At 37.6% G+C, this 10,411-nt stretch overlaps 1 protein-coding gene and 1 long non-coding RNA gene across 4 annotated transcripts; both read left to right on the top strand.

The window, feature by feature from the left end:
• LOC105111099 (uncharacterized) lies at window positions 1-6,510 on the top strand. Of its 3 annotated transcripts, none has more exons than XM_011006353.1 (6): window positions 1-358; window positions 586-677; window positions 1,123-1,367; window positions 1,987-2,216; window positions 2,383-3,208; window positions 4,051-6,510. In XM_011006353.1, exons 4-6 carry the CDS (start codon window positions 1,989-1,991, stop codon window positions 6,147-6,149), a joined length of 3,153 nt encoding a protein of 1,050 aa, XP_011004655.1. In that variant the 5' UTR covers window positions 1-358; window positions 586-677; window positions 1,123-1,367; window positions 1,987-1,988; the 3' UTR covers window positions 6,150-6,510. The 3 variants fall into 3 exon arrangements, with proteins under 3 accessions (XP_011004655.1, XP_011004653.1, XP_011004654.1); XM_011006351.1 differs by having other exon boundaries at window positions 1,076-1,367; XM_011006352.1 differs by having other exon boundaries at window positions 1,076-1,367; window positions 1,977-2,216.
• Window positions 6,511-6,701: 191 nt separating this feature from the next.
• LOC105111098 (uncharacterized) lies at window positions 6,702-9,101 on the top strand. Its single transcript, XR_839567.1, has 3 exons — window positions 6,702-7,087; window positions 7,503-7,623; window positions 8,639-9,101. It is a non-coding gene; the product is annotated as an uncharacterized LOC105111098 (long non-coding RNA).
• The last annotated feature ends 1,310 nt before the right edge of the window (window positions 9,102-10,411 follow it).

Genomic DNA, 10,411 nt, shown 5'->3' with positions numbered 1-10,411 from the left:
AAAACACTGTGAGACCACAAGGTTGACAAATTCGAAGTCATTGTTTCTTTGAGAAAGAGAGAAAAAGAAGAGAGAAGGAAGATCTCTCTCTCATTCTTATCTGGGATTGTGGGGATCTTTCTATCTAACTAGCCTAGCAGATTTGAGCTTCTGTCTAGTATATATAATAATTCATTATTCTTTTTTCTATTGATTGTGATTTAAGATTTTTCAATGACATTGCAAAGGCACCTACCTACTTTTGTATTTTGCTTCAACTGGGAATTTTTGATATAGTTGTAGTTGAGTTTCAAGGGTTTTCTTTGAATTTGAGCTCAAGTTTTGTTATGGGGTGGTGGAGGATGCTGCCATATATAAGGTAAATCTTCTTGTTTGTTGTTTTAATGTATGATTGATTTGGCTGTTTGTTGGTCTCTCTTTTATGCTTTAACCTTAATCCATATACTAATCACGGTCAACTTCCAGTTATTTAAACATGTGTGCATGGCTGTTGTCATGTTGGTCTCTCATTATCTTCCCTTATTCTTTTCTTATTTGTTAGTGGATGAATATAACCGATTGCTTTTCTTTCCTTGATTATTACAGCTGGAATCACAGGCTTCTGTTTGGAAGATCTTAAAGAAAACTGGAGTTCAGATTATCAATAATGCAGGAATGCTGGTGTACTGGAATTTCAAGTAAGAATTGACAAGAGTTTCCAGTGCCATCAGTATTTGTTGATCGTTGAAGTTAATAACATTAACTGCAATAGTATTAAGAGATTTATTAGCGTGTTTTGTAGTGGTAAGGGATCTCTGTTCCATTTATTAGCCATTATATGGTCATGTATAGCTATGAAGCATCACAGTCAGTTACCTTCGAAATGGGTGTCGAATGTCAATTGAAACTATCACAGTTCTCATGTTTTGTTTAGATGAGACTTTCCTTGTCTCCCTTCCTTACCAAGTACACTTGTATTGCCTTTTGTATCAACACAGTGTTTCTTTAAAGCTTGGAAAATGCATTTTCTCCAAAACAGGGATAAATGAATTTACTTTTGGTGCTGTTTCTAATTTATTTTCTAAACTTCTTTCAGTACATTGGCTGGCCTATTTCGCCCTACTGTAACATAAATTATGCCAGGCTCTAATGGATCAGCTCACAGAAAGACACTCAGCATGCAAAACACATTTGTAACATTGGCTGTGACTCTTACAGCTACTGTACAATAGATTAGCTTACTTAAAGACACTCAGCATGCAAAACCCATTGGTACATTGGATATGACTCTTAACAACTACTGTACAATAGACCGGCTCACTTAAAGACACTCAGCATAATATCTGGCTCGGAACACTTGCAACTAGGGAGAAGCTCTTGACGGACAGGTATCTCCGTGGCCTTCTAAGCTTTTGACTTCATGCTTCTTGCAAACATATTAGGAGTGCATTTTTTTTTTGTTTGACTATGGAATGTAATCTCTCTCCATAATGTATTATATATGGGGATAAATTGTTTTTCATTGACTTTATTTATGGACCAGATTTGTCAAGATTTATTTATAATGTGCTAGTTCGTTTCTAGATTGAGTGATGAAGGGGTCTTTTCCGTATATGGAATATTTACTACAATGTTGACTGGAATTCAATTTCACCAGCGAAACTGAGCATGACATTCGTGTACGAGGAAATAATATGATAATGCAGCTTGTATAACATGGTGGTGATTCTTTCTATGTATCAGGATTGATGAATGAGGATTTATGTGCTGCAACAAATTCTTTTTTCAATGCAACCATACAATACACATGTTACAATATGCAATGAGTTTTATTTGTCAGAATCATGGACCATGATCCTCATCCTGCAGCTTCTTTCCTGTAACAAAAATATATAGTGTGGGCTAGTAAATCTTTTTCATTTGTGATAGAAGAAAAAGAGATATCCTTCATATCAGGGTTGGTAGGTTTATTTGGAGTTTTTATTAAGTTGTTTCAGGTGTTTGCAGAAATGGGAACTGAATTTCTGTATAAGATGCATATACTGGGTTATCATTCTACAAGGGATCTGGATGGCAGTAGTGGGGAAGTTAAATGGCCTTCACATCATGAAAACAAGGCCTTTGGGCAGTACCATGACATGCTTGCTGCAAAGCCAGAAATAGATAAATTCTCTGGATATGCCAAGGAACACTTGAGGCAAACCATACTGAGGCATGAAAACACATTCAAACATCAGGTATGTTTTATCTCCACTTTATATTGTTGAGCTATAAAATTGGATTTTTATACTTTCTGACTGAGTTCATGAAATATAGTGTAAAAATGCCCTTATTTTGTATAAATAATTGAAATTTGATTGAGCGTAACATTATATTTATGTTTATGGAAATTTGATTATGCAGGTCCATGAACTGCACCGGCTTCACAAAATACAAATGGAAATAATGAATGAAGTCCGGAGCAAACAGTCAATGATATGCCTTGATCATGTGGGAACATTGCAATCAAATCCTTTTGCCTTTCCACATGAAGGAGACCGAAGGAGGTGTCACAATCCCAGTTTGCCTTTAGTGGCTATGAATTGTCATATACCATCTGCTTCAGGTGCTGATAGTGTCCAATCACATTTTGGTTCCATTAATGTGCAGAACATGCAATCCAGATGTGGTTCAACACACGATGTTTCCAGGCTTAAGGATGAATATAAGCACAAGAAGCTTCAGAGGAGATTATTTGACCTTGAACTGCCAGGTGACAAATACATAAATGATGAAGATGATGCACAAGGGGCATTTGTAGGGTCAGGGGTGGAAACTCACCCTCCAAATTGGAATTGTAATGATACTTGTGAGAAAAATTGCAATATGTCCACCCCAGGTAGTGTGTACTCTGGCACCCCAGGTAGTGTTTACTCTGGCTGCAATGGTGGTGCTTTTAGTTCCATTATACACTTAAGGGGGAGCCGAGGTTTTACAGATTTGAATGAACCTTCCAAGGTTGAGGAAGCACATGGTACAATTTCTTTTGATACTCTAGGCAAGGCTACCTATTCTAAAGAGGAAATACAGGGGCGGGATTTATCTGCAAATTCATCCCCAGGTTTACAGTGTTTGTCCAAGGAAGTTTCTCAAAGAGATAAAGAAAAGGATGAGGGAATCAACCAATGTAATCAGCATTTAGATAAAGAGTGGGGAAACAAAGGCCGGCCACCTCTTAACTTCAACCCTGGTAAGGACTTGTTCAGCAAGCCACTTTAGAGTGTTTTTTTGGTTGATATCAGCCAATGATATTGCTTTTTCTTTGATGTGCAAATTTGTATCAGTCACTACTTTACAAGTAGCCGAGTAGCTAAGTTTTTTTATTCAAAATCACTGCTTCACTTTTTTTCGTAGCGTGTTTATCATCTTTTGTTGATAAATGGGTGAATTGATTTTCTTACTTTAAATCCAATGCAACTCAATTCTTTTGAAATTCTTAAATATAGCAAATCAACTATCTGTGGAATTTTGTTTGAAATGAATTATTAAAAAGAATAAGTTGGAGAGAACTAATTGCTCTGATAAGGAAAAAGAGTTACTGATTTTCTGGGCATAACCATTTTGTTATTAGACATCCAAAAGCATCGAAGTACTTCCAAGGCAATGCTCTTCTGAGATTTACATGAATTTTCAGAAACCTTTGAGTCCCTGTCCTGAAAGTTCTGAGAAATGTATAAGAAACTTCTCATTGTTATTGATTCCGTATGCATTTTAAGGAATGTCTTTTACTTCTTATAAGAAAGGGAAAAGAAGACTGCGTATTTTGTACACTTGAATGTGCTTGCATGTGAAGGTGTGTGCGCTTATTTTGTTCACAGATACTGAGTTAACATTATGTTATTTTAAAGTTATTTACTTTCTAAGATTACATCATATTCTTCTTTGTGACTGATGCTTAAAACCTTCAACATTAATTTTTCTTTTCCTTTAGGTGGTTCAGAATATAAGAGGTACAATTGAAAATTCTCGCAATAAGCTTGTTGCTGTGTAGTACTAATTCAGTTTCAACTGATGGTTTGATCCTTTTTTCAGGCCATATAAGCACACGAACTCTCAATAGAACTTTTTATGGAGAATATTTGCCTACACAAAGTGAATCATTGCATTTTGGCTGCACAAAAGCCCATGAGCCTGATCTGAATAAACCAGAACAATTGAGAAAGAAAATTTTTGGTGTAGAAATCTCCGATGGAAACCATGATGCATCTGTTATGTTTTCAGATACACTTCTGCAGCCACCTGCTCCTCCATCTAATGTAGTCAATTCTGAGTCATCCTCCATTTCATCTTGGAAGAAGCCTCCAGATAGCTCAAGACGGAATGCAATATATGTTCAAGGAAACCCTTGCTTTAATACCTTTCCTGAATCAAATAAGAGTTCAGCAACATTGATTCATTGCCATCAAGTTTCTACTGACTGGTCGATTGTTAATGAAAAAGTGGATTTTGTTCCAGGTCCTGAAGTTGAATTGTCCTATAAAAACGACCTCTGCTTCGTTTCTCAGTTGCAGTCCAAGGAAAAACGAGTTTACCATGCATCAGCTGGTTACTCAAATGGTCACAGGGCTAGTTATTCGGCTTCTGAACTAGTTCCTCAGCATAGGCCTCCCAATAACCTAAGGGGTTCAGGCTGGCTGGATAATATAAAACCTGCAGTGGAAGTAAACCTCAATGCAGTACTTCCAAAATGTTGCCCAAATGAAGCAATTTCTGATTCAAATCTTATTTCCATTGGTAATCAAAGGAAGGAAGAAATTCCACTAGGAGGGTTGTCTTGGCTGAGAGCTATTTCACCTTGTGAAGGAAATTCTTCTGCTGAAATGTCCGACTCTCAAAAGGTGAATTTGGATTCCTTGCAAAGAAAATATGCTGAGCGTTTTGCTTGCGATTCTGGAACAATGAAGGGTCTCAATCAAAACTTTATCCAGGATTCGTCATCAGCAACAAATGCACACGATGCCAAAGACAGAAGAATAGGAGGTGACTGTTCAAGCAGTAGGAAGATTCTTGGTGTTCCCATTTTTGGAAATCACATGTCCAAGGATCAGCCTTCTGCCAGCTCTGGCCTGAAGTCTAGCTGTTGTGTTTCAGAGACTAATGATGCTAACTTTATCAAAGGTGGGTTACTTCATACTGATCTGAATCAGGATCATATGGAATCTGAATCTGTGGAGACCCAAAACACAAAGATTTTAAATGTGGAAAGGCATTCAGTTGATTGTAGAGCTAGCTTAAGACACCCAATTGATTTGAATGTGAGCTTGACTGAAGAACAGGCTCAAGTGATCATTTGTTCTCCAAGAACCAAGGATGAGATTGCAATTGAGATAGATTTGGAGGCGCCAGTTGTCCATGAAAATGAAATAGACATTATATCTTGTGGTGAATTTCTAGATAGTAAATTTAAAGAACCATTTCAGTCAATAACAGATGAATCCAAGGACTTTCGTGGAGGCTTTTTGATGGCTGCAGCTGAGGCTTTAGTTTCTATCTCATCTTCTGGTGCGTGCAAGTTTCAAGACGATGCTCCATGCCATGACTCACTACAGTGGTTCACAGAGATAGTTTCTTTGTATGAAGGTTACATTGAGAATGATGTTGGATCAATTTCAGTGCACGAGAATATTACTTATTGTGAAGATCCAAAATCAGATGTGGTCGATTTTTTTGAGTATATGACCTTAAATTTAACTGAAACTGTGGTAGAAGAGCATAATTTTGAGCCAATGGTTTTGGAAAGCATAAAAGATGAAACATCATTGCCAAGACGTCCTCGGAGAGGTCAGGCCAGGAGAGGAAAGCATCGGAAGGACTTTCAAAGAGATGTGCTTCCTGGTCTTGTCTGTTTGTCTAGGAATGATGTGACTGAGGATCTTCAGATGATTGAAGGGCTCATCACAGCAACTGGTGGCACTTGGCAGTCAGGTTTGTCACAGAGAAATTCTCCTAAAAGAAAGGCAGGAAGGGGGAGAAAGCGTGCAGCCCCAGCTGCTGCCTCTCCAATAGTTACAGCAGTGAGTCCACCGCAAACTCAGCAACCTGATTGTGGAGAACTGGGACCTGAGGTAACAGGATGGGGAAAGAGGACGAGGCGTCCTCCACGACAGAGATATCCTATTAATAACCCTTAACCTCAACAAACTAGAGAGCAAGTCATTTAGATTTCTGAAAGGAATTGTCATGCAGCCTGTCAAATTTTCGTGCCAGGGAGATAGATTCATATTGCGTGCATGCCTTATTTTCTGAATCTTTGATTTGGTATGCATCACTTTTCAGTTTAAGTTTATTGGTGAGCTTGTTTTATTGATGATAAAATAAGCGATACTGGTCTCTACTGACATAAAATGAACGTGTTACTTCTTAGTGTAATTCTCCTAAAACAAGCTCTCAACTTCAGAGAGTGAAAACGTGTTCTTTTGTCTTGCTTTGTCCTTTCTGTTGTGCGTTCCTTCCATAACTTGTATGTTATCTGCTTCCTTAAATGACATGTGATTAAAAAAATAATAATCTGTTTAATATATATATGTGCACAGTAGACTCCGAACGTGGCCTGAAATCTCCAATGTAAGCCAGCGGTCTTAACAAAATTACCATTATCAGGGCTCTGTTAGCTGGCTTGCCCTACACTTAATAATAATACATATTCAAAGGTCTTGGTCTTGTGCCCCTTAATCTACCAATTGATGCTCTTCATATTTCCTTGCAAATAAAGAAATGGACTCTAATTTTATTTACTCTGTTCGTTTTCCTCAACAGTTGACAACGTAAACCATGCTTACTTTCGGAGTTAATTATATTTTTATTCTTAATTAATAATTAGAAATTAGCTTTAATTCACTCTAAGAAAGTAAAAACAAAAACAAGCACTCTTGAAAAAAAAAAAAAAAAAAAACCCTCTAGTTTTACCCTTTTCCATTTACAATGTTTTGAAACATGCTCCGCACCCCTCAAGCGCCGTCGTTTTTGCATCTCCAACTGACAGACAAACGAGAAATACGGGGACCCCTTTGGCGGTAAATTTAAAAGTTAGTTGTTGGGCCTCCGAACAACTACGATTTCAGCTTTGAAGGCGAGGTTTAATTCTGAAGTTCTTTTTTTCTCCATCTGGGTTTTGCTTACATCAAGTCAAGAATCAGTTTCTCTCACTAATTTTGCTTGCTTAAACATTAATTTATTTACCCAACTCCCAAAACAATTTCTTTTACTGGGTTCCATCATTCTTACTTGCTTTGTAAAGTTGAGTAAATATGTCGTGTTTGAAGACTTGTACTGAGTCAGGCTGTTTAGCTTTGGAAGAGCAATCGATTAGATATGTTTTCATGATAGATTTTGGGTTGCGGTATGTAAAACATGGCGATATTACGCATGCATGTTAATTGTTTGCTGAAATTACTAACAGATATTTTCTTCTGGACATGTCCGTGTGGAAGCATATTGACGATCGGTGTACTTACGAGGCTTTTATGGTTGCTTCCAATATGCAGGAAGATAAGCTGGATTCTGAGTAGTTGACTCCACTGAACTTACTTCTCAGACAACCGCGTTTAGAAGCACTGCGAGAGGGTTTGGTGATATTATTAGAAGAGAGGTGGTTGTTTAGATATGGTATTTGAATATAATCTCATTCACGTTGTAATTAGTTGAACAATCAAATGAATTCTCTCTTCTTTACGAATTGTGTAAATCAGCCCTTCAAATTTGTAAACCAAATTGCAGAAACTTACTCAACATTAAAAATCTTTAGCTAGCATCATGCAACCCCAAACCCTGCTCCTTCAGTTCCGATCAAACCAATCTCATTCACTTACAAAACTTATAAAACCTGGCATTCCTATGTATGCACACCACAACAGGCCCATATACATGCAAGCCAATCGTTCTCAATCTCGTCCTCTCAGAACTTTGGCCTTAGCCTACGCAGGCACCACTGATGACGCCACTAACCCACCTTGACTCCACCATTTCTGCACCCAGATCAAGCTCATTCTGAACTGCATTGGCCCCTTTTGCCTCCATGGTGAGCCTGTCAAGGCTGTCCGTCAAGATTGGGTACCCATTTCGGTTCTTCGAGTTTTAGTGTGCATCCATGTGTATGTGTGCTTATGCATACTTTGGTTTGATTTCTAAATGTGTTTTGGGAAATTTGGAAGAAAGGGTAAGGAATAGAAATTATAAAAAGATGGAAGTGAAGGAAAGGGAATGTTTGGTAATATTCTCCTCTTATCTGAATTTGTAAGCATGATAATGGGAATTAAATATTTTTTTCTTAGAGAGAAGGTATAGAATATAGGAAAGTCTTTACAAACGTTGTTAACCGAGTAGTAGATGTCAAAGGTTTCTTTCCCTTACACTTTCCTCTATTTACAAGTTCAGTTCTTTCCCAAATTGACTTAAATTACTGCAACTTAAAATAGGGAATGCTAGAGTGTAAAGAAATTTTTTTAACAGTATAACATAAAAGAGTGTAAAGAAATTTTTTTAACAGTATATTTATGTACATGTGGAAAACGAATTTAATACAAGTGTTAGCATTACAACATGTGAATTCTGTAAAGCATGTGTTTTTCTACATGTGGGTTTGATCTAGTTTGGATGAATTGCGTTTGATGTTTACTTGTAGGCAATGGCTGGCCTTTCTGTATCAAACCAACTTGAGGCTAGGTGAGCTTGAAGTCAGAGAAAAGGATCGTTGGGAATTTTGAGACTTGTGAATCAGCAGTTTTAGGAGTGCTTAAGGTGGAGAGGTGGCAGGAGCTGAGGCGGTCAAGACCACGAAGAGCAAAGCCTAAAGATAAGACCATCCTCCAAAAGAAAGCTTATGGTAGTTTATCTTTAATACTTTATGGAATTGTTTCCTTCTGTGTAAAAGGGTAAATTTTATTGAACAGAAAAGGATTAGAAGACACGACAGAGAGGATAAGACATCCTCCAAAAGAAGGATGAAAAATCATAATAAAAATTCAGACCAATCCCACTGATTGTAATTTTTCTTGTGAATCAATGCTGCTGTATGTTGCATGGCAGCGCATGATTCCATGATGTATCTGTTTGTACAGATTATCAATAAGTTCGAATCTAAATTGCGCAAATCCTGCTCTTAGCTAGTGGTCGCACTTTACACTGGGATAACATGCTATACTGCACTGCACTGCATGTTTAATACTGTGATGCAGTCACTTTAACAAGTCTTGTCAATGATAGCCATTAATTTTAATTGTTCATTGTTTCTTCTTTATGTTTTCGAACTTCAAATTAAGTTATCTTATTTTCTTTGGGAAAATCATAACAGATGACGAGAGATTAGTCATTCTAGGTCCTGGTTAGAATACTCAGGTGTGACACAGAATGAATTGTAGTAACACTTGTTTTCGGGTGAAGCTTGTTGCAAGTATATATTTCGATTAATTGATATTGGAATTTTCTTTGGACTAGCTCTTGGGTAGAAAGGCAAATGGGAGGAGACTTCTCATAACATTTTCTTCATTCTTTAGCCCTTGGTTGTTCAGGAAGAAGGATCGCTCTTAGGATGAGGTGAGAAGTGCTTCGTTGATGCGGAACAATAAACAATAGAATTAACTCAAGAATAGAAAGAAGCTGAAGAAAAGAAGAAAGAGAATTGAAGATATACAAAGTCTGCAAATTTTCATTAATCATCAAAACTCCCTCTCAAAATGACAGAAGAACATATAAATAGTAAACTCTAAAACATCTCGCTATTGGGCTTGGCCCATCAAATCAAACTGTTTAACATAAATAATAAAATAACAATGAGCAGACCCAAATAGGCTAAATAAATAAAATAACAATGCAATGGGCCCAAATGGGCTTAGTCTCCCAACCAAAGCGTGACAGGCTGGGCTATCCTACGCCGTCTCCGTCCATATACTCGTATAGTCTATGGTGTGGGTCTGGTGTCCCCACCAACTCTCCCGGGGTTAGAGAAACTCGACCCTGTCGAGTGTAGTACTGGCCAACTCTGATAGTATTCCCAAAGATCTGGATCAAGCTGCTGCAAGGTATCTCTAGTAATCCAAGTGCAATCTGAGTCAGATCGACCCACCCAACGAACTAGAAATCGTTGAACCTCACCATTCCTGTTAAAAACAACTTGTTCATCCAGAATAGCATCAATATTATCTTTTTGTGCTGATGTCAAGGTGAAAGGGATAGAGGTTTCAATAGGATCATCAGAAGTGGAGTTAAGTGGTATCTCAAATGGATCATCTGGAATAGGGAGTGGTTTGTGGTATGCAACTAGATCCTCAATATTAAATGTAGAGCTAATGCCAAAATCATGTGGTAAATCAAGAACATAAGCATTTGGACCAACCCGTTGTAGCACTTTGAAAGGTCCGGCACTACGTGCATGTAATTTTCGATTAGCTCTCGAAGG

The sequence above is a fragment of the Populus euphratica genome, unplaced genomic scaffold, assembly GCF_000495115.2.
Source record: "Populus euphratica unplaced genomic scaffold, PopEup_1.0 scaffold272.1, whole genome shotgun sequence".
Lineage (NCBI taxonomy): Eukaryota > Viridiplantae > Streptophyta > Magnoliopsida > Malpighiales > Salicaceae > Populus > Populus euphratica.
The sequence above is the reverse complement of the archived record's forward strand: the minus strand, read 5'-3'. Positions and strand labels throughout refer to the sequence as shown.

What these genes read in the sequence shown, in the direction of transcription:
- LOC105111099 (XM_011006353.1), top strand. Translation starts at nt 1,989, where the DNA reads ATGGGAACTGAATTTCTGTATAAGATGCATATACTGGGTTATCATTCT. An exon ending in AAAACACATTCAAACATCAG is followed by an intron (nt 2,217 to 2,382) that starts GTATGTTTTATC and finishes TTGATTATGCAG; the next exon opens with GTCCATGAACTGCACCGGCT. An exon ending in ACCTCTTAACTTCAACCCTG is followed by an intron (nt 3,209 to 4,050) that starts GTAAGGACTTGT and finishes TCCTTTTTTCAG; the next exon opens with GCCATATAAGCACACGAACT.